This window comes from Miniopterus schreibersii, assembly GCF_964146895.1.
Source record: "Miniopterus schreibersii genome assembly, chromosome: 6".
Classification (NCBI taxonomy): domain Eukaryota; kingdom Metazoa; phylum Chordata; class Mammalia; order Chiroptera; family Miniopteridae; genus Miniopterus; species Miniopterus schreibersii.
Window position 1 is genome coordinate 40864076 of NC_138107.1, and position 27003 is coordinate 40891078.

The window sequence follows — 27003 nt, forward strand, 5'->3', positions numbered from 1 at the left end:
ATGTTACTTTCTCGTTCACACTGGCTTTTCCTCAGATGGAAAGAAAATAAAATACCCAAATAGGCAATACAAATATCGCTCCTCATTTAATTACCTGACCATTTACACCTATATGCTCTCATCTTTCCGAGATGAATTTAAGGACTAAAGTTAATCCTCTGAAGTGTGGGTCCAACGTTTCCGGTGCCTTCGGAGTCATTTCAGTTCTGGGTGCAGCACCTGTCCTATGTTCTCAACATTTCATGTGACTCAGCTTCGCTGTTCCCAAGGAAAAATGTGTTCCTTGGGAGAGGGTGGTGTTTTTCAGCGATCCCGCCAGAGCTTCCCACCCGGGCTCCCTCTTTGTGTCTGCGAGCCCGGCGCTGCTCCCAGACCCTGGGGAGGGCTTTCTTCCGGACCAAGCCCCAGACCGACTCCAGCCCTCTCTTCTGGGATCGAGGAGCGGCCTGTCCGGGGCGGGACCTCGGCCCGCTGGGAGCGAGCAGATGGAGCCTGCGAGCCCCGGCAGCCGTGCCCGCGGGCCGGGTTCACAGGCCCCGCGCCCCGCGCGCCCTGGAGAGGCTGCAGCGGCTCTGGGCCCCGAGGCCCCGAGCGGCCGCCGCACCCGGGCCGGGAGCCGCAGCCGGCCTCCGGGCTCGACTCGCAGCTCTGGGTGGAAAAGCCGCGGCTGCAAACGCGGGGCTGAGGCTGCGAGGCGCCCGCGGCCGGAGACCGAGGACTCGAGCACCCACGCGTCTGCTGGGCGGGCGGGCGCCGGGCCGCGGCCCGAGGAGCCCAGGCGGGCCTCGGGCGAGGGGGGCCCGCAGGCAGGGCCGGCGGAGCGCAGCGGGGCCCGCCTCAGACCCGCGCCAGGCCCGCGGACCTGCTCGGTGGCCGGGCCCGCCGGGGAGAGACCAGCAGCAGCCCGAGGGCGGCGCCGCTCCCGCCGCCTCCTCGCCTCTCGCTGTCGCCCCGGGCCCGGCCGCAGGGTCTCTCTGGGCCCGGGGTCCGAGGGAGCCGCAGGGTCTTAGTCTTGAACGACGCGTCATCTGCAAACGCCCCTCTGGCGGCATCCCCGGCGCTCTCCCCTGGCTCTGTTAGCAGGCGCGACCCAGCTACCTTCCTGCCCCTGGGCCCTGCTATTCAGGAATTCTGGGGGCAATGCGCACCGGCGCGGCCCGGGGTGCGCGGCCCCGGAGCTCCCGAGGCCAGGCGGCGCGAGGCCGGCGCGCGGACACGTTTGCCCCCTCGGGGTCTCCGCAGGGGTGGAGTAGAGGTCGGTTTCTCCCAGCTTCACTCTGAAATCCAGTCTTGAGAACGAAGGTCCATATGGTTATATCCCGTCTGTGCAATGTGTCCAAAATGGGCACCAGCACTAGCCTCACCGAGTTTCCCCCAGACGAGGAGTCTCTTGGCCCTGGAGTTTATTCTTGTTTTCTCGATGGAATGGGCCTCCGAATTCCCCCAGGAACGTCTCAGTAAGTACATATATAATGATCCCCATTACCTGGCAGCTTGGGACTTAGATACAATTAGTCATGTGCACTTGTTGATACAACTTTTCTATGAATAAGAATACTTCTGAGATCTCCAAGACAAGGTCCTCCTGTCCAGGGATAGAATATCCAATCCTTCTCATTTAGTTAAAAACCTGCGCCTCTCTAGAGATCTGGTTGACATTCCAGTTAGCACCTTAGACTGCTTTGATGTTCTGCGCTGAATCTACATGCATTTTCATAAAACAACACTTATATTGTATGTATTGCCATTGCATGTCACTCTTCCACAAACTGTGCATTTCCTTGAGGAAGGGATGCTTTTTACTCACCTTTGATTTTCCTGCCAAGCAATGCCTGCACTCAATAAGTACTCAATAAATAATTATTAAATAATGACACAACTCACTCTTAGTCCTTACATTTCTACAGTCTGAAACAGAGGAATGAAGGGGAAGATAGGTCCTGAAGATACCAAATAAAAGTGAAGGACATAGTCATCCATGCTGAGTGACATTTGCAAGACAGTATAGTGCTCAGAATCAATTTGCTAATCAAATCTCCTTGGTTCTAGGACTGTCACGGGCAGGAGGTGGGAATGACCTACATTCTCAGGCAATTAAAAAAATTAATATTTCAATATATTTTCCTTTCTTCTTTCTTTCATAAACTAGATGTGGTGTAAGCCACTATACTTGAAGTGAAAATGTATTTTGCTAACCTTTGATACCTTATCTGTCCCTGGATTTACTGATACATTTGGCTAATCCCATATTCTCACTTTTTATATTTTCACTGGCATCCTTAGATAACATAAATTGGAGAAACCTGACTTGGATATCTACTTAACTTGGGAAAGTGAGCTACAAATACTAAAATCCATTAGCTGCCTTAATTGTTGCTTTTTCCATTCTCAGTGTTACTTTTATATCCTCGTGCCTTAGCCTTTGAATGTACTCCCCAACTTTTTCCATGAGTAGATATGTGAAGAACCTATCTTGTTAATATGTATCAGCACACATATACTAATATTTTAGCTGATACTATTTTTCATAAAGGGTTCAGTTGTGCCCACTCACCTTACATAATAGCACTTCAAGAACATCACCACCACTGGTGCATACAGAACATTCATTCTGGACAACATACTATCTAGAACACTTTCTAATAATATTACAAATCTCTCACAATAGAATTCTCTTTATTTTAAATGCTTGTACTAGAAAAATATAATTCATTTGGAACGTGATCGCAAAAAGAGTAGATGTCTTAAAATCATTGTTTCTGAAATTCTGTAGACCACTCAGTTGTAAGAAGTATCTTATTTTCTGCTACTAACAAAATATTTGTTTTATTCTGAACTTTAGGGTTAACTACTTGAATTTTTATAGTACCTCTTCTGCTGTTCTGTTCAAGTGCCAAGTATGTATTCTTTCCAGATTGTAAGTAAAATGTGTTTCAGAATGCTCTCTATTTGCAGCACCAGGAAAAAATGCCATTGAATTTATAATTCTCAGTATTACCGTATTTTTATTTTAACATCAATTTCTCCTCCTCAGTTGTGATTTTTAATGGAGTCCTTATTGCTGTTTTGTTTTTTTGTTTTTTTTCTTGACCTACTTTCTTTTTAAATTCTTTCACATATAGCGTGTTTTCAGTGATGGTGATTTCTGTAGGGTGTAGGAGAAAGAATCTTAAATCGCAGTGAAAAGGATTAGTTGACCATCACTTATTCTACAATACTTTGGTGGTTTAAAAATCATCTTGCTACAGTGTCCACAATTTCATAGCCTGCAGTCTTTCAAGCTTTATTGCATTTGCTCCGTTCTCCCGAGGAGGATTTGAGTTTCATTCTGTTCTGGTTCAATGGTTATTTTTCTCCGTTGCCTCCACCTCCTAGAGATTGTGTCTCCAGGGGAGCAGCGCTCTCCCGGCTGCAGAGGACCGTGCAGCGAGAGCTGGTACCCGGGCGCTCGGTCCCGCCCCCGAGCCCGTGAGAAGTCACACTTTTGACAGTTCCTAGTCCCGCTCTGGCTCGCACGCCTGTGGTCCATGGGTAGGTGTGATCTTCTCTCTCTTTCCCTGCCTCTGGCCTGCCTACAGGCCAACCGCAAATGCAGCCCTTGCCCCAGCCCACCTAGAGCTCCCCCACACCCGTCCTCTCGGGGAGCTGGGGCGTAAGTCCGCATAAGACTCCGGGGATTGGGACAGCGAAGCCGCGATCCGGACGCTCTGGAGGGCAGCCCCTCCCCAAGATTTGCCCTCAGTCCAGGCGCCCACGTGACCGAGGACAGGCCAGAACCGGCCCGCCCCTTTTGGCCGCAGCAGCCCACTTCCCGCCGGGGGAAAGTAAACCGCGGGTTTTCCACACCGCCCCAACCCCGCCCTCCCCCTTTCCCCTTCCCTTCACCGCCCCCCAGCTCCCTCGCGCCATTCTCCCGGCCCCGCCGTCCTCCCCACAGGGCCCTTTGTACGTGCTCGGCGGCGTGCGAGCGCGCTCGGCACGTGACCCCTCCGAACGTGGCATTGTGTTATCACGTGACCCAGGTGCGTACGCGACGGAGCGGGGTGTGAAGATGGCGGACGAAGAGGCCGAGCAGGAGAGGTTGAGTCGCGGCGAAGGCGGCTGCGTCGCGGAGCTGCAGCGCCTGGGCGAGCGGCTGCAGGAGCTCGAGCGCCAGCTGCGGGAGAGCCGGGTGCCGGCCGTAGAAGCGGCCACGGAATACTGTCAGCAGCTGTGCCAGGTGAGAGCGCCTGGGGGTCCCCTCCCCCTTTTCCCCAGCTAGACGGGGAAGAGGGCGAGCGAGCGCCCGGGGGCCGAGCGGTGGTCGTCCCTGCCTTGGCGTCTTTGGAGCCGCCGCCCGGAGGGAGCGGGGAGTACGAGGAAGGCGCCTTTGTGTGGCTGCCGTTGCGGCGGCTGTTGTCGGCGGCTCCTGGCTGGGGGAAGGGAGTTGTGGTCTGGGCGGAAAATCCCCCTCCCCTTTCCTTCCCCGAACTCGGGCTGCGCGGTCCCCGAGGCCGAGGAGATGTAGACGGCGAGAACTGGCGCCCTCTCCGCCCCGGGGAGAGGGTAACGGGGGAATTGGAGGCCAGGTCCCCTTCTTCCTCCTCTTCTCATTGTGCGCTGGGGATTACCGCGCCCCCCGCCTCTGCGCTTCTGTTTCCCACTCCGACGGGCCTCCGCCCCCTCTGGTTTGATTCCTTTGCCTTCCCCGCTTTCATCCGTCCCGCCCCCGGCCCCGTCCTCGCTGTCTGCGGGCCTTTGTTGTTCGAGTTTCGCCTTGGGACTGAAGGGGCCTTTGTTGATGTTCGGAGAAGCGGTCCCTGCCGACCCGGTCGAGCGGGGCGAGAGGTTGGGATGGGGGCGCGGAGGTTGTCCCTTTCCACCTCTGCGTGCCTGGTGCACCACTTCCATGGTAAAGGTTGCTCTCGTGGGTAGAGCGGAGCTGACTCTTGTGTGTATCCTGAGCTCGAATGTCCCTCCGGGGCCGCTTTTCCAGAGTCGCTTCTCGTTTGCTTCCACCCGTCTTGGAGTGCGGTTGACTCTGCCCTAACCTCCCCATCTCCCCACGCCCCCAGCACTTGGAGCCTTCCCTGTTTGGCCTCCTGGTGAAACCCGGAGGACTGAGGTTCTGGTGGACCTGTGTGCGCTCTTGTCAGTTTCAGACCCTCCCTTCCTTTTCTCGCACAAGGGCACTGCTTTCCAGTGATTGCGTTCTAACCAGGATTTAGAAAATTAGTAACACTTGGATACAAATCGGAGGTTTTGGGTCTACGTTTGGACTTGATTATAAAACCTCCAGTTATGTCTGAAATGCCAAGGAGCTACTACTGCTGGCTGTGGTGGAGATTTTGGTTAGCTTGTCTTCTTGAGATGGAAAAAGACCCACGGTTTGTACAGGTCACATTTAGAGTTGGCTTTGTGAATGTATCATAGAGAAATTGTTCTGGAAAGATACTGAATTTAAGGTGGAACAATGGTGGCCCATGTTAGCATTTCAGAGTAGATTACATTTTCACTCGATTCCTAGTCTCCAAGTTCTGAAATCTTTCCCTTTGTAATTTATAAGATCAGAGATACTTGATACCATACAAAAAAATTCTCCATTGCTGTATGTACATTATTGTCACTAATTGGTGATTATTCATTATCTTAAAAAAAAAACAACTTTGTGAGATCAAGTGGTGATTTGTGTAGGAGGATGTATAGGCAATGTGAAAGCTCCCTAAGGTAACATAGGTCTGGTGAATTTAAAGAATTCTTGGAATTTGCCAATTTCACTACCCTGGTAGTACCCACTCATTCTTAATTGGTCTTTTAGACATAAAGACTTATTTTAGATATAAAAATATACTTCAGTAAGATGCCCATAAAAGGAAGTCTTTCATTTATAAGTTAGGTCAGCTTTTTAATCAGTGAAAAGTATTAAAGTCTCTCTTTGCTGAAAGACATTTTTTTCAGATAACAGTGTCCTGATGGGTTTAAGGCTAATTATTGTAAATTCTTGGCCAGCACTATTTATAAACAGGATTAATAATTCTAGGAAAATGGAATCTCATGCAAGTTGGACTTTTTTGAGGGTGTGCAACATCATGAAATTATCACTGAAAATATTTTAAATGATTGAAATAGCATTCTTTTTTTTTTTATCAGTATGAAAGTAATTTCATGTATTAGTTTTAAGTGATTCGTCTTATAACACATTGTTTTTACTGACCAGTGCTACATGAAACAGTAATAAAAAAAAATGCTGGGTTTGTGGATTTCAAAAATAATGAAAGATTTCATGCACTGAAATCCCACTATAATTTAAATGCATTTGAAGGCGATCTCCATTACTTTAATAAGTATAGAGTGTATCTGACGTTTGATCCCCTCTAGAACATTTTCTGTAATTTGTTTTTTAAAGTAACCTATTTGTGTTAGTGATTTTGTCATGTGGGAGTAACTTGAAGTTTCGTTTCTTTAAAATTGTATCCTAGCCATTATTACCTAACCTCTTGATATGAGTTGAGCAAAGCAGTGGTTAACAATTATAGCATTTATTGAAGCAATCTAAAAGCAGTGCTAGAAATACTAGGAGCTAGAAATTGTCTTTGTTCCTAACCTTAAGATTATCATTTAATATTTTTCTATCTAATCTTTTCCTGGAAAGCTGAGATATTCACAGTGCTTCAAGAAGGCAAAGGTGAATGAAGTACATGTTTGTCAGAGTTAGTGGGCTTCAGAGTTAATATTCTATGTGTTTATGCTTAGTGCTTGTGTAATCCTCATTTGTTGCATTTATTTGGAAATGAATTAGTGTATATTCTGAATTTTTACCTCAGCAAAAGGTGAGTTTCTGGAGAATACAGTGAAACCTACAGTATTGTTTTGCTCTTTATATTGGGTTGCTTCCTGAAAGCACGCCCCACTTATTTACATCAACATTTGCTTAAAGCTTAATTGGGAGGAGGGGAAGGTGGTAGAGGATGGGCATATTTGAAGTGGCAGTCAAAAATCTTAGGTTTCCTTATACCTTTACAAGCCAGCTTTAATCTGGGTGATATAGTTGACTTACTAGTTTTCTTAAAATAATTTCTCATATTTGTTTCAGGATATTACTATATATAAAAATTGAACTTCTTGGACTATTTATTGTGTTAGACTGGGCCCATTATTCACTCACTCATTCAGCCTTGTTATTGAGTACTTACACTGTGGGCCAGGCAAGCGTGATCATGGTGTCCCTGGCTTCAAGGAGCCTATACTCCCTGGAGGAAGGTAGACAAATAATGATAGTAAACTGTGATTTATATCTTTTATTTCTGAGATGAGTGCAGTACAGTGGATGGAAGGTTATTTTGGGGGGAAATTTAAACAGAAGCAGTTCAACAGAAGAATTGTTCTAAAATGATTTTAAAATAAATATTCATTAAAAAAATTCAACCATTGTAATAGTTGAAGAAGGATTTTTTGGGACACATGATGTTTGTTGATAGTATTTTATACTGGCCTGGATGACTAATACATGAGTTATGACTTTTACTGGTCATTTATCTCTTGTAGCTGGTCATTGTTTTAAAAAGTTGAATTGCAGTTGTGGAAATATGTCTCGCACACACTTTTTATACCTTAGTTCATATAAGCAGTGTTTCTCAACTGGGTATAGGACTTTCCTCCCTGCATTTCTCTCTTCGAGGGCATTTGGAAATTGTGGGGTCAGTTGTTGGTCATTTCAGGGACTGGGGATGTGATACTGACATTTAGTGCCTGTGGGTCATGGATGCTCAATTTTCTGAAGTGAACAGGACAGTCCCACCCTATTAAAATTTATTCCTCTCACTAATTACCCACACTGCCCTTTTAAGAAACTCCAAAAAGAATGAAAAAGAATATATTAAGATTTAAAAAAATCATTATGCTCTTTTCATGTCAAGATAATGTAGTTAAACTAAGAAATGTAGTTAATCTGGAATAGGTCCAGGTAAATGCTCTTCAACCATATTCAAATTCACACTGAGCTTGCAAGGTCAAGAAAATTTCCACTTCCTTAGCAGGAATTACAAGCAATTAATAAAACAATTCACTTTTACTGTGTTAAAGAGGGTAGCAAATTCAACATACTTAATGGTTTTGATTAAAACAGATTTGACCTTTTGAAATAATTTAATTCTGTACTTTTAAAAAGCATTTAATGCAAGGACTAGGTTTAGATGTTAGCAGGGGATATAAGATACTGGAGAAGCTAGTAGGATATAAAATAATATAGAAAGATTTAAATATCATTTCAGGGTGACAGTTGAAAAGATGTCAAAAGGTAGTGTATCATTAACTAATACATTTTATTTTCTGTTCTCTGTTTTTAAAATTGAAAATGTAGTACATTGAAATGGTTTTTAAAAATTCAAACACCAAGAAAGAGGGTGTACAACAAAAACTTGATCTTCCCACCCTAGACCTCCAGTCACCTTCCACAAAGATAGTCACCTAATAGTTTTGTATGCATATTTCCAGAAATAGTTTGTTCTTTTTTAAAAAACATTAAAGATGAGGACATACTATACACTGCATCTTGTTTTTTCACTCCCGAAAAGTGTCTTGGAGGTCATTCCATAACTGCTTATGTAAAATCTATGGCTTTCTGTTTCAGATTGTATAATTCCAGTCTGTGCTTGTGTCTAATTAATTAGTTAATTATTGGTGACTATTTAGAGGAATAAGTTAATTTTATGTGTAGTAATTTCAATAAAGAGTTCAAGGTAGGTAAGCACTTCAGGCTAGGGTATCAAAAGGCTTTACTGAGGAAGTAGGATTTTTGCTAGACCTTAGTACCTTATTAACTATTCTTAGTGCCTTATTGGTATAAGAAACAAAAATCAAATTCAAACTATTAGGGAGCCACTGAGTATTTAAATTATGTAGTTAAAATATTTCTTTGTATATTTGTTTTATCTATTTGGTACATGTTGATTCCTTTGTTTATCTGCATGTTTTGCTTAGCTTTATTTATAGTGGCAAAAATTTTGAAAATGCTTGAGCATTTTCCCTAAAAAACTAGACATTTTCCTTTTGATTATTAGAGGATATCTTAAGTTAATTTGTAGGACACTTCAAATCACCAGAAAAGATGGCTTGCTTGTTAATTAGTGATAATTACTTTAGGTATTAAGGGAGTAATAAGTCATTTAAATTTTAAAAGTTTAGGTAATGCTCAGGGGAAATAATTTTTTTTTCAACCCTCACCCGAGAATATTTTTTCCATTGCTTTTCAGAGAGAGTGGGAAGGAGGGAGGAAGGGAGAGAGAGTGAGGGAAAGAAAGAGAGAGAAGGAGAGAAACATCAATTGGTTGCCTCCCGCCTTGACTGTGGCCGGGATTAAGCCTACAATTTAGGTACATGCCCTTGACCAGAATCGAACCCAGGCCCTTCAGTCCAAGGGCTGACACTCTGAAGACTGAGCCAAACTGGATAGGGTGGGAAATAATTTTTAAAGTGTTCATAATTAGTATGACTACATGTTGGAGATAGTAAAATTCACATTTCTACCAATTTTAGCAAAGGAAAAATTTTTACCAAATTTTGCTTGCCCCTTTTTGGTTTTAAATTAAAATGGGAAAGAGAAGATGTTATTCTGCAATTGCCCTTCATAATATCTTATATGACTGACCTGCAAAGCCAAGGATTTTTGAAAATATATGTTCATAATACTATATGAAACAGCTTCTGTACATACTTTCCTTGAGATTCAGTCAGAGTAATTATTTTCCTCAACTCCCACACGTACATCTAGTTCTTAAAATTAACCAATCAGTATGTGAGCAGCCTCATGTATAAAATGGAAAGTTCGCTTTTCATTAATGTTTGTCACACACCCCCCATGTAACTTTTAACTATGTATTGTTTTCCAAGAGAGCCTCTTGATTCATTGTTTCTCTTTTGGTGTTGAGAGTTGCAAAGTGCGCCCCAGGGAGGGGGGTAGAAAAGATACCTTCTCCACCCTTAACTTCACATTACAAAAATTTAATGGTCTCTATGTTCACATACTGTTTACCAAGAAGATTTGTTAAAATTCAATGACATATCTTAATTTATTTTAACCAGATATTTAAATTCCTCTATGTGAGAGCACTAAGGGAGTTATAGAGAATTATTAAGTAGATCTCTGCCTTCAAAGAGTTTACAAAATCTTGTGCACATATTAATAGTTAAGCAACAATATAAGGTAGTAAAGTACCTAGTAATAAGAGTGTGATTTAAGAGAACTGGAACATTTTGAAATTACTTAATTTAGCTGAAAAATTGAACAGGAAAGGAAAACGCTTTACATAGAGCCTTGAATGAATTTGTATAACCAAAGGGAAGTGGGAAGGATGGGAATAAACAGAGAAATGAAACAACTGTTTAGACCGGCATCTTGCAAAAAAATATCAGGGCTCAGGATGAAAAATCATATAGAAAAAAACAAAGGGTTTAGGATCCAAACCAAGGACTTTTAATTAATCTTGTAAGTATAAATATATGGTTACATTGCCTAATAGTTTGGGATATTGAAATAAAATTAAATTCAGAATGTTAGAAGCTTTGTTTTGTTTTGAAGTATTTTATAACAGTTATTGCCATGTAACAAACTATCCCAAAACTTAGTGGCTTTAAAAGAACAGATATTTTTTTATTATGATTCTCAATTCTGTGGGTCTTTTGGGTGGTTTTACAGTCAGCTGGTAGGTTGTTTGGGGCTCTGTGGTCCCAGAGGGTCTAACTCATATGTCTTATGGTTGTCAAGTGGTTTGGTAGAGGGGCCTCATTTAGGTTGGTTCATCTCTACTCCATTCTTACCCTCTTGTAAAGGTAGCCTGGGTTTTTTTACATGACATCAAAAGAGCAAGTTAGAGGGCACAACTGCTTTTCAAGGCTCTGCTTGTGTCATGTTTGCCATTGTCCCATTGGCTACATCAAGAGGTCAAACCCAGCCTCTTTGTGGGCACAGGGAGATGTGATTCTTTAGGGACCATTGCTATTATAGTCTTCTACATATCCCCTTTCCTTTTATTCCCCAATGTAATTCTGGCACTTTTATAGACCAACTTTAAATTTTCCCTCTCTATAGCCTCTGTTTTCTTTTTTGTTACCCACATTCTTTTATCAAAGTACATCAAACTTTCCCTTTTCCCTTAAGTGGGCAAAAGGCATTTCCATTCCTACTTTCTAATCTCAATCTAAATAGAAGGGCATCCCACTCCATTGCTGTAACTTTGGAAATTTTGTGGAACAATATCTTTATTTACTTGGCTCTTTACCTTAATGTTAAATCTGGTCGGAATTTGGAGTTTTGTGTTGTCTCTACCTTTTAAAGTCTAATAATAGCATCCTAGTTCTCCTAATCTTTGGCCTTTTTTCTTAACTGATGAATTTGCTTTTAGCCTTCCTTTCAATTTGTGAAATTCCCCAGCATTTTGCTTTTAGCCTTCCACCTCAGTGTGCATCCTATACTTGTAACAGTGTATTTCAAATTTGAGTTTGCAGAAACCCAAAAAAGTGAGTCTGTAAATCTTAGAGTTACAAATTTTTGACCTCAGCTCATAGTAAGATGTAACTTTTTTCACTTCACTACTTAGTTGTCACACTAGAACAAAATTATCACTGAACATTACTTATCCTTATTATGTGTGATACATTCCGTTTTTATTTATTATTTTTTAAAGGTGCTCTTGATCTTATGGTTATTACCAACAGTTTAAAAAATACTACTTTTAGGGGGTTGCTGGTTCAATTTAGTAGTAAGCCCAAAGGCAGGCAGTCTAAGTTAACATGTGGCCTTCTAAGATTGTACTTGATTCAGAGCATTCTTACATTTTATTTAGGAAGAGCATCAAAATTAACATACAATTTTAAATTTCTTACAGTAAATGCTAGAAATCCAGCATTATGTCCAGGGAACCCAATTTGAGAAATACTGGTGCGTAGGATAAAGTACAAAATGAAGCTTGAGCCCAGAGCAAACGTTTTGCCTAATAACACCTTTAAGGCAGATAATATACCTCCAGTTGATAGATGAAGACTCAGGCACAAAGCCAACCCTTAAGACCCACAGAAAGTAATATATTTGGAATCAAAACCATAGTTCAAAAATCTATACTTTTAGTTACTATGTAATACTAGCTTCTCTCATCCCCAGACTCTCAAATCCCAGGTTTAAAATTTTGGGAAAATGATGTGTTTTAGGAAAATAATTAAAGATGTGCATAAAATCTAAAGATAAGTAAATAAAATTTTGGAAAAAGAAAAGGTTTCAGTTGTAAAGCCAGTAATCTGACACACTCGTCACACCAAGTAATCTGTCCTCCACCCCCAAAACAAAAAGATCTTTTATAATAAAATCTAATCCTGCCTTCTCTAAAACGTGGACTTCAACCAAGTTGTTAAATAATCTAATGTTATTTTTCAAAGTAATGACAACAGATGACTTGAAAATTACACAATTATTAATGCTTTAAAATTATATTGGCCATTATCATCAAACATGTTTCTAAAGTAGTCTCTAAGTGTAAATGAAAATGTCCCTTTATATTACAACAGTCATTTAAAATAACTATGCCTTTGATCAATTCTTAAAACAGCAAAGGTCTATGTCATCTCCATTTCAAGGATAAAGAAACAAAAGTTATAAGGAGCATGCCATGGGTCACAATAGACAATTTTGTTCAAATTAAAACCAGTGTCAGAATCCTAAGCCTTTAATTCACAGTATCTAATGGGCTGTCAGGCAAAGTACATATGAAAGAATCTGGAGTGTAGGTTTTTTTCATCAAGTAAAACAAAATCTATAAAAAGAGATTCTTGGGAAGGGGGGAGTAAAACACCACAAAGTGCTGAGCACTTTTGGAAGTACACGTTAAATGTTAGCTGTTAATGCGTTTAAGAGGACTTGATCCGAAATTTTCCTTCATAAAAGAACATTAATCTTAGTGTCAGTAAAATTCTCTTTAGTTTCTTATCATCTAGGTAGAAGTTTTCAAAGTTGAAAAAAATTAGGGCAACTTCCTTCCCCCCAAAAATCTTACCGGATAGCTTAATGTATACAGCGGAAGAGTTACCTCTGCAGAACAGTGTGACGAGCCCTAATCTAGAATGTAGCAGCATCATTGCTAGAGGGTGTAAAGGGAGTTCAAGCATACCCTGTACTTGTCTTCTGACATTTTCTTCTTACAGGGGTTTTTCTTTTTTTCCTCATTCTCCTGCTTTCTTCTCTGTACTTTCTTAAAGAACTAATGTTTTTGTTTGTGAGATGTAATAAAGCCATCACTGAAGACTTGCATATATTTTAATTTTGACTTTTAATTGTGCTGCTTATTCTCGTCTTACTAAGGCACATTAAATAAGCTTACTTTATTGTACCTCAGATTTAGAATAAATTTGTTTCTCTGGAAGCATGGCACTGGATGTGCATATGGTATGAATAGAGAAACTGTACCTATGAGGGGAACAGCAAGTATTCAGCCCTAATGAAACTTACCCAGACAGTTCCACAGATACGCCCAGCGCTAATGTTTATTCTTTCTGAAAATTTATTGAGAAGACCTAGGCATATGCTTTCCTTCTTTCACCATCATCTTCTATTTTCTCTACATCTTTGACTTTCTTCCTTGGGTTTCCGGAGAAGCGGCAGTTCTCTGGAAAGTGGGACTTTTTCTCTGTGCGCGTGACCCTCATCCCCTTGGAGACCTGTCCACTTCCCTGTCTTCCGTTTTCTTCCCATCACTCGTGTTCTTTAGCCTGTAGATATGTGTGTGTGCGTATGTCTCTCTCTTTTTTTTTTTTTGCTTTGTTTGATCATGTCTTCAGATTTCTCCCTTTTCTCTAATCCCTTCTCTCCGAATACGAGACTTGCCCTAAAAGAGATTTTCTTTAGCTCTTGTTTTCTAATCTTTATTGCCAAATTTTTTGGAAAGGTATCATATTTATTGCCTTCATTTCTTACCTTCCATTGTAGTTTGGACTCTATCTCTCACCACACTTAAGAAAATGTTCTTTTAAAGATCCCTTGCTTGGCATATCTATAATACTTTATTAACTGTAGGCCTGAGTAGCAATTCAGCAACCCTGACCACTTCATGTGCCTACATAATGTTTTTAAGAAAATTTAATTGTCAGCATTTAAAAAAAATCATGTTTTCATGTTGAAATGAGGATGTTGGCCTCTCTTGGAAAATCAGAAGATCTGGTAATATTGGACTCACGGCTACAGGCTGAAGTTGCTGCCAGCTCAGACGCTGTTGGCATTTTAAAATGTTTGTGACCCCATCTTAGTTTGTCTCCAATTTATTTACACTGCTCTCCTGATTCTGTTACCTTTGTGACTGCTCCATAGTTGTCTTCTGTAAAGGAAAAACTCAGTTTTTTCTTTCTTATGTAGGGGAAAACCCAGTTTTTTCCTACTGTAAATTTCTTCCCTGTGAGTCTCCTTTCCTACTCACAAAACACTTCTGGTCACCAAATGTATGAGGGATTTTTCCTGCAACAGGCAAGTCTCCAACACCAGCTGGGTGCCCTACAATTTTAATTCAGTTCTGACACTGTCACCCAAAGTGTCAGATCTCACAGGTTAAGGGCTCAGTCCCATGTGACTGTCCCTCCCCATCCTCACTTCAGAGGCCATCACAAGCTCAAGTTATCACCAGTGCTTCTGACCATATCGGCTATAAATCTGAGGTTCTCACATGCTCAGCCTCAGTTTGATTAATTTGCTCAAGTGGCCCACAGAACTTGGGGAAAGATTTACTGTGCTTGTGTTTACCAGTTTATTAAAGGATGCAATAGAGAGCCCTGGCCAGTGTGGCTCTGTTGGTTGCAGCAGCATCCCATACACCAAAAGGTTGTGGTTTTGATTCCTGGTCAAGGGCACATGCCCAGGTTGCTGCCCTGGAGCGTAGAGGCAGCCAATTAATGTTGCACTGTCACAGCAGTGGTTTTCTCTCTCTCCTTCCCTCCCTCTCTAAAAACCAATAAACTGAAAAAAAAGAAAGAAAGAGAAAAAGAACAACCAGATAAAGAGATACATAGAGCGAGGCAATGTTTGGGAGCGTCCCAAGGGCAGCAGCTTCTCTGTACTTGTGGAGTTAAGGTGCATACCCTCTCCCTCTGAACGTATTCACCCACCTGGAAGCTCTGAACCCCACACAGTTGGTATTTTTATGGAGGCTTCCTCATGTAATATGATTAGTTATTAACTCCTTTCTAGCCCTTCTTCCCTCCCTGGAGGATTGAGGATGGGGCTGAAACTTCCAAGCTGTTAATGACTTAGTGGTCTGGTAACTAGCACTCCCTCTCCAGAGCCTTCCTGTCCACAGGAAACAAAAATACTTTTATGTCTTATCACTTAGGAATTTACAAGGGTTTTAGGGGTCCTGTGTCAGTAATGGAGTCAAAGACAAATATTAGAACAAGAGATGCTCCTGGTGTGCTTGTCACTTAGGAAATTACAAGGATTTTAGGAACTCTGTGCCAGGAACCAGGGGCAGAGACCAATATATATGTTCTATTATCTCATGTCTTCACTAACTCTTCCTTTCACCTGCTGGAAGCACACAGTAATTATTAGGTAGCATTAATATGTTTAAGAGGACTAATTCAGAATTTCAGAGTGTGTGTGTGTGTGTGTGTGAGAGAGAGAGAGAGAGATTTCCTCAATGTTCTTTTCTTCATTCTTCATTGGTGAACCTCAACAGTTTTCTTTCATTCTTCATTGGTGAACCTCAGCAGTTTTCCCCTCCTCATTACGGCATCTGACAGAGGACTGACTCCCTCAAGTTGCTCCTAATATCCTGGTTGATAATCCATGCTTTACCTACTAATCTTCAGCAGTCAGCCACTCTCAGCATCCCTCATCACGCACTCTGGATAGGACTTCCAGGTGTCCATTGTTTTAGACATTACTACTTTTCTTAACTCTTGGCTCTTATTTGCAACCACTTGTGAAACTCTTCCTCTCAGATGTTCGGTAGGTATTTCTAATTAAACATGTCTGAATTGAACTCATCCACTCTCCTTTCTACTCCCCCACCCTACACCAAAAAGAAGCATGTTGGTATTGGTGACAGCCCCTCCTCCTCCAAATTGAGGTTTTTGAAATCATGAGTCATTTTAGCTCCCCCTTCTTTCATCTCCGCAGTCACTGGGTCCTGTCAATTTCATTCATGCAGTTTACTGTATCCTTCTTCGGTTAGATCTGTTATTAATGGCCATTTAGTTTCTTTCAACAAGAAAATTCAACAAAAACTTTTTTTAAGGTACTTTTCTGTCCTCTATTCTCTTCAGTCTGTCTTCTTCTGTATTGTCACTAAGATTATCAGTTATCTTTTCAAAAATCAAATATCACGTTCTGTCCTTAAAGACTTTAAAAGGCAGTACAGTGTTGAAGAGTTCAGATTCTGGGTTGGACACCATGAGTTGAAATCCCAGAGCTACCATTTGCTAGCTATGGGCTCAGTTTCTTAAGCTATTAAATGATAATACCTACTTCATAGGGTTGTGGGGATTAAATGAGACAGCAGCATGGTGCCCATCACATAAGTAAACACCACATAAAATGCTATTCTGTGAAAAATAAAGTTTGAGCTCACTAGTAGGACTCCCAGTGCGCCAGCATGGCTGATTTCAAGGACTCCCAGTGTGCCAGCATGGCTGATTGGCAGCCATCTCTCTTATTTTCTTTGTAGCTTTTGACCTTTATAGTCTGTTTTTATAGTATAGTTTACACATCTTCCCACACCTCTGCTTTGGTGTTAGCTTTCTCCTTTAGTGTTTCCTTTTTTTAATCCCCATTTCTGCACATTTCTTTCCCTCAACCTATGATAAGATTATTAGGTATTACATTTTTCGTGAGGCTTTTCTATAGTAGTCCTAAATGGATTTAATGACATATTCCACATGCTTTTTTATTGGACTCTGTGTGTTTTTCTGGCTTTTATTGTTTCTATATTATGATTGTGTCTGTCTCCTTACCCCTTACCCCCAAATTGAAGCTCTTTAAAAGAAGGGGCCATACCTTATTTTACTGAATGATAAGTAATTAAATTTTGTTGAATGATTGTCTCCTCTTTTTTCCTTGAATAAGTGGTTTTTAATTGTTTGGAGGGAGGAGTGAATTTTATGGTCATAAGAGGCCATTACTTACTGAAATTAGGTTTCTTATGACTACTCTTGTTTCATCTCAATTCTGATATTGGGTACCTATGTTCAGAGCAGGCAAGGATTCAATTTGATCAAATATGTATAGTTTTTATAAAGCAAACGTGTGTATGAGAGAGGAGGAGGAGGGAGAGAGAAAAATCCATTTACTCTTCAACAACCCTCTTCGATAGGTAGTTACTAGCCCTGTTTATATAAAGAGACTGCTGAGACACAGAGAAGTATAATAACTTGCCCAAGTCAAGTAACTCAGATTTAATTTTCCAAAAAATAGCAAACCCCAAATTGGTAAAACACTGGTTTTTGTAAGTTGCTGATTATTAAAATTTGTTTTACAGGTTACTGAGGGGATTTACAATAGTAAATTTTAATCATTTGAAACTAAACTTCAGAAAGCAGAACAATGAATATGAGCATTGTAGTGGAGTTTGAGTAATACCCTTACTAAAGAATGTGTTAATTAGGGTTCTTTGTTTAGCTGTAGTGGCAGTTAGTTTTTGTTGTTGTTGTTGTTTTAGTAGTATGTGGATCTTTTAAGGGCAATCAATACATATTTGTGAGCTACAGTGATATTAACTTGAAATTGGTTTCTAATCTCCAAATATAACTAAGTACAGTTCTTTATTTTATTGGACTAATTTTTTAAAATCGGCATTTGTTAAGTGTTTGGCCTCTTTGTATGGTGCAAAGATGTACCTAAAATCCGGAGGGGAAAGTAGGGTCATTGTCTACATATATGTACACACATATATGCATACACATGTACTGTTTTGGTTTATATAGTTATTTCAGTCTGTTTATTAAATAATAAAGATTGTTTTAAGGGCAGAGAGTGGGGGAAGATAGAAAAGGGGGATAAATGGTGATAGAAGGAGACTTGGCTTGGGATGGTAAACACAATACAAATATACAGATGATGTAGAATTGTATACCTGAAACCTATGTAATTTTATTAACCAATGTCACCTCCAATAAATTCAATAAATAAGAGTTTGTTTTAGATAAATTTAATGGAAAAAGACATTTCCCCCCATCTGTACCTCATTCCAGCTCTCTTTGGAAACCACAGTTTATAGTGCTGTGAGTAGCTCAAGTTTCTGAGATATATTGTTAAATAACTGTCTGACCTATTTCCCCCATTTTCAGAGTGCAGTGGATAAGTGACAGCAGTGACCCAACCAGATTTTTTGAAACTGTCTTTTAGTCAAATTTAATGTTCAACTAAACATTATGTATATATTTACAGTTTATTGCTTCTGTCATACTTTATCCTTTATGAACATCCCTGAGGAGTATGGAGTGTGGCAGTTAACAGATTCTCTTCCAGCTCTAAGTCAATTCTTTATTATTTTGCTCTGCGATATTGGCTTGACCATTTAGGTGTTTCGGTTGTATGAAGTTAAGCTTTTTCAGTAGAGGATGCCTAGAGAACTTGACATAAGTTAAGGGATTCTGTTTTTGTTTCTTACTCCTAATGTATGGCTGTAGGTGGCACGGATATGTGGCCATCCAGTGGTCCTTTGCCCCAGCTGAGTGCAGAGTGGACAGACTTTGTGAACTCAGAGCTCCAACTTAGTGACCACAGTTCTTCTCACATGGACATTGCATACCCCAACTCCTCATGCATGTCTGTGGTGTTGCAGATGATTGTTTCCCCTCACCCTTCCTATGCAAGTGCTGCTGGCAGTCAGGTTCTCAGTGTCCTAACTACCATTGTGTGCTCACTCACCAGCCTCTTTGGCCCAATCCAACCTGGAGAACAACTTTGCACTCCAGTAGGCTGCAACCACACCTTCTCCAACAAGGTCCAAACCCTAGCTTTGCGGAAGGGCACTCTTCCAAGTTTGTTCCTTGGGTACTGACACTCAGCTCTTGGGCATCATTTAGAGTTCTCTTCACATGTTTATATATGTTACTCCTCTATTGCAGTGATTTTTAACCTTTTTCATCTCATGCCACACATTAAACTAATTACTAAAATTCCGCAGCACACCAAATAATATGTTTTTTGCCAATCTGACAAAAAAATAGGTATAATTTTGATTCATTCACACCAGACTGATAGCTATTGTTGTGTTGGCTGTTGTCATTTTTTTATTTGACAATCTAAGGGAAAAGAGGTCAGTGTCCCCGACTAAATAGTCAGGTATTGTGTGTACTAAAAATTCTTGCAGCACACTAGTTGAAAATCGCTGTCCCATTGTAATTACTCTTTATGTGAAACTTTCCCTGATCAAATTCCTGTGTGGTCCCATTTCTTGGTTGGACCCTATGTGATACCATGGGGCTAAAACAAGATAAATTACATACTATGATTATGCATAAAAGTTTTAGATTTGTACCAATACTTTTCCCCCTATACACATGGTATATTTGGATCATCTGCTATTCCATGGAAACCAGCTTTGGTATTTTTTTTTTAAAAATACAATGACTGTAAATTCAGTTATTTGTTCTAGTGGGATTTTAATGGTGCAGGAGTCATTGGTCCCAAAAATCGTTGAGATGAGGCAATGGAATAATTGTGTAAGCATGTTTTCATAATTAAATATCCTATGTTAATTTAAGTGATCAGGAAATATCAAGTGAGAACTTTTCAATTCTCTTATGTTACTAGCATATTTGATAGCTCAAAAAATTTCCACCTGGTCATTTCTTTTTTAATAAATTAGCAAACTACAGTCACGTGAATTATCTTTTTAAAATTTCCCCGGGTAGGAGGTTGGATTAAAAGAAAAGCACACCCCCACCCCCAGAGGATATGGGGCTGGTGAGGCAAGAAGACACAGAAGTGGTATTGTTACTAATTCGTTAGTAGTGCTACCTTGTTAAGTGGTTTATTTGTAGACATCTAAATTTGATTCTGTTTATAATTTTCATATTTGAATTTTTTGTAGATATTTAAAATCACTAGCTTTGTTAATTTTAAGATTCTCCTCATGTTTAATAATAACAACCACGTATCTACAGTTATTTCTATATAGCATATAGTTCTAATACTACCTCATTCCTAGGAATTTTTCTCAATTCAGTGATTAATGGATTTCCAACTTTTTTGGCTTTTGTATATCCTTGTTCTAGCTTTTTCTTTGAAACTGTGATACACTGTATTTAAAGTGAATAATGATAATGTTTCCAGAAATTGAAGGAAGAAAGATTAAAAGTAAATTAATAATCAGATAATTGACTATAGAGCAAACTTTGCTTAATTTGCTATATCTAGTAGGCTTTCCATTGGTACAAAAGTAATGAATCTGCATATTGTACTGAATAAATTATATATTTTTAAAAAATAATAAAATTAGTAGGGCACCAGAATCTTATTTGAGGGGTTTTCTGCCTCCTGGTCCCACTGCTTTAGCTTCATTATTTGTGACAACTTTGAATAGAGATATTGTTGAAGATAATACTAATAGCCCTGGCTCTGTAGATGACAATCTTCCCAATGGAACATTTATCCAGTTAGTATTTAAAATAAATTTTTAAAAGCAAATGATATTTTCTATAGAGGAGCCAATTGTATTTTTTAAACTTAGCTTATAATTACTATGTATACAGGAAAAAAATGCTTTTCAATAATGTTAAGAATAGGATTTTTTCCCCTTGCAGTGGTAAAAATAGTACTTTATTCAAGTCCTTGACATGTGAGATTCAGCAAGGGTGTGAGGTGCTATCGAGAGATTATAATTACAAGGAGATGAATTCAGTCATTAGTCATCTTATTGGAAAATATAATTTTTTGCAATGGTAAATAATAGGGAGGAAAATATTTATATTTTGCTATCAAGTATACATTTTTTTCTTGCAGGCTGGACCATTCAAGAAAATATAATATGAAATTCAAGTATATTGTATATATTATATCTTACTAAAAAGTTACTGTTTTGCTTTTAAAGCCCCTTTAATTGACACAGTGTGACAATTTAACACAGTAATAATTTTTATTTTGTTGGTGTTCTGTCTGTATTCTTTTAGAACTTCAAGCATACTTTTTCTGTTATTAATGGAGGTATAATTTCCAGACTAATAACACAAGTCTTTTTTCATTCACAATGCATGCTTTAATGTTATTTTGTATTCTGGGAACAGGATGCCAGGCAGAAAAAGAAGGGTTTTCCACCATTTCTGAGTATTAGGCAAGCTTACTGTCCAATTTAGAAATAAGAGTTGTGTTCTTTTGCAGGGAGCATTTCTTATCACTTCATTTACATTCCCCTCTCTCTTCCCTACCTCTTTTCCCTAGGTTGCCACTGTTCTCATACTTCTGTGAGCCCCACTTTGTATCCTCACTCAAACTTCCTATTCTATCAGTATTGGAAAATCCAGCTAGCTGTTAAGGAACATCTAGAGTAATTTATGATAATGTGTGGATGTGTCATAAGTAGATAAGATTTCAAATTGATAATAAAAATGGGAAAATACAGATAATTTGAGGAAGGATAATTTGGAATAGAAGGGTCTCTAAAAAGACAAGCCACCCTGTTGCTGCTGCCTGAGTCCAGTCTTTTTAAAGTTGTTCCTATACTCCTGAACTCATGGTTTCTCTGAAAACTTGAACTTAAAACTTTCTTTTAGCTACTCCCATTACATTAGCATCAAGGATTCATGGGGTGGATGAGTAGGGTAAGACTGCAGTCTTTGGTATGTATAGTTTTGTAAATTCAGAATTCCAGTTGTGTTAATCATCACTTTGGTCTTTCTTGGTTATTAGGTGAGCAAATAAATTTTTTTTTTATTAAGTAACATTGTGTTGAATTTCTAATCCTAATAAAAATAATCCAAAAATTTAGGGAGGAAAATATAACAAGTTGTCAGCCCTTTCTGTCTTAAATACATAAAAAGTACTGTTAATTATGGGTCCAGATCAATCATGATAAATATCCAGGAACTTTTAAAAATCATCTTGTCCAATATCTTACTTGACTAAATCTCTGGATTCCAAGGCCTGAACATTTAGTACTGAAAAATAGACATATCCACAGCCAGATATTAGCTGAAGAGCTATTGGATGAACTTGTTCTGTGGATAACATTTTGGTATTTACTGATAACTTAATGTAGTTTGGTTCTCTTGGATTAAAAACTACTTTCACCACTTAACCTTTGCCTATGCCAGCAGTGACAGTATTAAATGCCTGTAAACTCCAGGAATGTAAAGTAACAAACAAAAAACTTAGGAAAAGAGCATTGCGGAATTAGAAAGCTCCCACTGATTCACCCGAGTGCTGCCTACCTGCTTATTACTGCTGTGTGGGATAGGATTTAACTGGCCCAGTGTTGCTAGATTTTCTGATTTTTTAAGGAAAAAAAAACTAGAAATCCAGATTCTTGTGTGTAATGTCCCAATTTTGAAATATTGGCAGCTAATTCAAAATGTCTGGGGGGCGGGGAACCCCAGAACAGTGTGTGAGCCAAATAAAACATGTCTGGGGAATTTATTCCTGGATATTTTGAGCAGTTTGTAGTTTGCCAGAAACAGTACATGAAAAACAACTCCTCCCCTAGAGTGAGTTTTGATTCTTTAAGATAACATCACAGTCTGTGTGCTTCCCTCCTTCATTTGCATCCCTGGAAATTGTAGTCTTCTGAATGCATCTGGAAAGAGGGGTGTGTGTACAATTGGCCAATATGGTAAGGGGAGGGAAACAACTAAGGTTGTTTTGACACCCTTAGAGAGCCCTTTAAGGTAAAGATACCCATTGGCAAATAGGTAAAAGTCTCTTACCATTTTTCTGTTCTTCTATTCCTCTATAGAACTCTGTGCTTTAATTTATCCTGAGGCCTGACAGATTTGTGTGTGTGTATGCTTCAAAAAATTATTTCATAATTGAGATTTTATTGGTTGGTCTGAGGATATGTACACAGACATTTCAGTTTGTACACAATTTTTAACGTGCACACCAAAAACCTAAAAAGTTAATGTAGTTGTGATTCTTTTCTACACAGTATTCTAGTGACATTGCAGCTTAAAATTTGGAGGCAAATTTTTCCCTTAATAGAATATCAATATCTTTAAATGTTGATATGCTGTTACATCAAAGTCCCACTAATTCACAATTTAATATCATGTACATTACATAATCAAATTTTCAATCTTTCACAGCACGTTAACAAAGTTGCTAGGAAAACTAGACAGACTACCACACCAAACATATTAGAGTGCACAAAATTCTTACAGGGGGAGCCAAAATCAGGGAGTATGATTTTCTTTAGGAAACAGTTCTACCAAAAACATGGGAATAGAAGTAATTTAAAATGTTCAAGATATATTAAATGCATAACTGACTCCAATTGCCATTTAGTATACTTTGTATTATAGGATATAAAAACTATCCCTACCTATGGAATGTTAAGCTAACATCCAAGACAATCAAAGCTGTCATATTCAGCATTCCACAATTTTCTGGTTGCACCAACAACTAACATCCAGCAAATGATTTCACCTCCTTAAAAAAGTAAAAACATTTACACTTGAAAAATGGGATGAGGTGGAATTTCCTACTAAGAAAGGTTCCTAGAGCTACTAAAAAATTTGCATTTACAAAATAGTTGATAAAAATATTTCTCTGGATTGTACAAGAAAGAAGACAGGGACCACTGATAAGACATGGTATATGAGATTAATCAGACTTGGCTTTCTCTCCTGCTTTTTTATCAGAGGCTGGACTCACCTCGTTTTTAGTTTCTCCCTTTACTGCAGGTAATCTTCCTTAGTTTCTTAGTCACTTTGGTCCGTTTTCCCTTTGCTTCCCTTTTCCCTTTTGTTTGCAATTTTTTGTCTGCAGATTTATCCTCTCTTGCCGAATTTTTGGCTTTGTTTCCACTTTTGTGGGAGCAGGTATAGTTAAAAACCTCACAGATTTCCTCTTGAATTCCTTTGCTAACCCCTAGGCAGAGCTGACCTTGCTCTTGGGAATCCTGGCACCTGGGCAGCACAGTGCTGCAGGGTGCCTCAGGGCCATGGTGCACTGAGCACCTTCATGAAGCTGAACTGCCTGGCTGCTGCCACTCCTCCTGCCTCCGAGCTGCTGGGACCTGCCATCTGACAGATTTTAAACCAATATTCTGAGTTTTCAGAAATATTTAAACATTGTATATATCCAAGGGTTATTTAATGAGCTTTGAGTGCAATGATAGAGGAGAGCAAATCAGATAACACTAGCTTGCAACCATGTTAACTTGAAACTTAGGTGATTAAAGTTGAAAAAACAAACATGTTAAAATTAGTTTTGAGAATATTAGTATTCTTGCTTAACTTGTTTTCATTATGTAAGAAAAATTCTTAAGTTTAGATTAATACGTGGCCAGCTGTATTGTATTACCTTTTGATTATTTTAGAAAATTTAGTTCAGTTGTCTTTCAAGTAAAAATAGCCAAATATCAAGTTTGAAAATGAACATCATAATGAGGGATTTAAAAAACTACAAATCATTTTTAAAATAAATTTTTATTAGAATCGTTTTGGATTTACAGAAACATTGTGAAGGCAATACAGCGGATTCTCATCACTCCATAGCCGATTTCCCACATTAGTTGCATCTTGAATTTGTATGCTACATTTGCCACAATTAATGAACCAGTATTGAAATATTATCATTAACTGGTCTATCCTTTGTTCAGATGTCCTTAGTAATTTTTTGTATTTATTTTTATTTGTTTATGTTAATTAATCCTCACCTGGGGGTATTTTTTCTGTTGCTTTTCAGAGAGAGTGGCGGGGTGGCAGGGAGAGAGAAACATGCATCAATATGAGAGAGACCCATTGACTGGTTGCCTACTGGTTGCCTCCAGCACGTGCCCTGAATGGGGGCAGGGAGCACACCCGCAACCCAGGGACCTGCCCTTGACCAGGACTTGAACCCACTACCCTTAGGTGCTTGGGCTGATGCTCTAACCACTTAGCAAAGCCAGGGCTCCTTAGTAGTTCTCTTAATTTTTTTTCTGTTACCTGTTACAGGATCCCATCAAGGATACGATATTACATATAGTTGTCTTATATCTCCTTTAAGCTCCTCTAAACTATGATGATTTCTAAGACTTCTTGTGTTTGAGTTTTGAGGAGTACTGGTCCGGTTTTGTATAGAATGCCCCTTAATTGAAATTTGTTTAATGTTTTTCTCTTGATTAGACTGGGGCTGTTGTTTTTGGCAGGGAGACCATACAGGTAAAGTGCCATTGTCATTGTAGTCATATTAAGGGTACATGTTAACATGACCTAACACTGTTGATGTTAACTTTGATCACCTGGCTTAGTAGTAGTGTTAGTTAGGTTTCTTCAATGTTAAGGTATTCTTTTTTCACCCTTGCATACTGTACTCTATGTACAGCCCACACTTAAGAAGTGGGAAGTTATGCTCTACCTCCTTGAGGGTGGAGTCTAGATAAATTATTTGGAATTCTTCTAAATGGGAAGTTTGTCTCTTTTCCTAAATTTACTTATTTGTTCAGTCATTTATATTATTTCGGACTTGTGGATAATTTATTTTGTACTTTAGGTTATAGTCTAATACTATTATATTTTGTTGCTCAAATTGTTCTAGCTTTGGCCATTGGGAGCTCTTTCAGTTACTTGAGTTCCTTTGACACGCAGCCCCCCAATCTGTGTGTGTGTGCGCGCGCATGCATGTTGTGTGTTTTAGCACAATATGACTTGATTTAGAAGAAAAATTTTTAAATAGAGGTTAAGGTTTATATATAGATAATCCTTCCAGTTTTACACCCTTGCTAACCTTAAAACTCCATAATAAATAACAAAATTCTAACTATTATGGCTGTGCCCTACTCTCAGCATTCTTATTCAAGTATATTTAGAGACATTGGTAAACATTATCTTGGAAGTGAACATTGTCAACATAGAAGACTTGAGAAGAATTTGAAGTTCTTGAAAGAGTGAAAAAGTCCCTTGCTTGTTACAGGGAAATTTACCAAGCAATAGAGTTCTTAGGCCAGTGGATATATATTTTTAAAAAGACTGCAGAAAATTTCTTTTAAAGAAATATTTAAATGGCAAGTAAACATCTTTGAGACATATGGTTGTTTTTCCTTGGATCAACTCTAGTTTTTTTAGTGATTAAAACTCCTTTCTAGAAATTGAACTCGTATATAATCTGCCTGGAGAGGTTGATTTACCAGGAGTCAGTGAAGTCATTGTTTGGGGTGGGGTGGTAATATATCCCTAGAAATGTAACTTAGTCATTAGCATCTTTTGAAATTCAATTTTAACAGTTTTCTAGATAGACGTATCCTTTAAATCAGATAAAATATTTGTGTGGGATTAGTTTTTCTTAACTCTCCAGTACATAGTATTAATAGTTTTTCCATTTTTTTTACTATTTCCTTTTTTTGTTATAAAAATAACATTTTTTTATTTAAAAATCCAAGCAGTACAAAGGTGTTACCCTCTCTATCTGTTCTATTCTTTGCTCCAGAGGTAACTAGTTACAAAATTAAGTATCTTTCTAGACATGCACCAATGGATTCACATAAATTTAATTCATTTATATGTTCATACAGTAGTGGGATCATATAATACATATTGTACTGTACAATTTTTTCACCTGATAATATATCCTGGTCATTATTCCATATCAATAAATTAAAATATATATGTGTGTATATGTATATAATAAACCTTTTATAGTATGAACATACCATAATTTATTAAACAATCTTCTGTGAGTGACATTTAGGGTGTTTCCAATATTTGGGGTTACAGAAAGTGTAAAAATATTCTTTCAATATCTTTGTACGTATGTGACAGTATTTGGTTAGGATTGTTTTGTGGAACCAGAATTTTTGGTTTAGTGGTATGTGCATGTTAAAATGTTTCTATTGCCACATTGACCTCCAAAAGACTGTA

General features: G+C 39.1%; 1 protein-coding gene across 1 annotated transcript in view; it reads left to right on the plus strand.

Annotated features, from left to right (window-relative positions):
* The first annotated feature begins 3502 nt into the window (after positions 1-3502).
* ZNF292 (zinc finger protein 292) overlaps positions 3503-27003 on the plus strand; it is a 74991-nt gene continuing 51490 nt past the window's right edge. The window contains exons 1-2 of the mRNA XM_081140116.1: positions 3503-3531; positions 4023-4219. Coding sequence (XP_080996242.1) covers positions 3528-3531; positions 4023-4219 — 201 coding nt within the window. The 5' untranslated portion in view covers positions 3503-3527. The remainder of the gene's footprint in view (positions 3532-4022; positions 4220-27003) is intronic.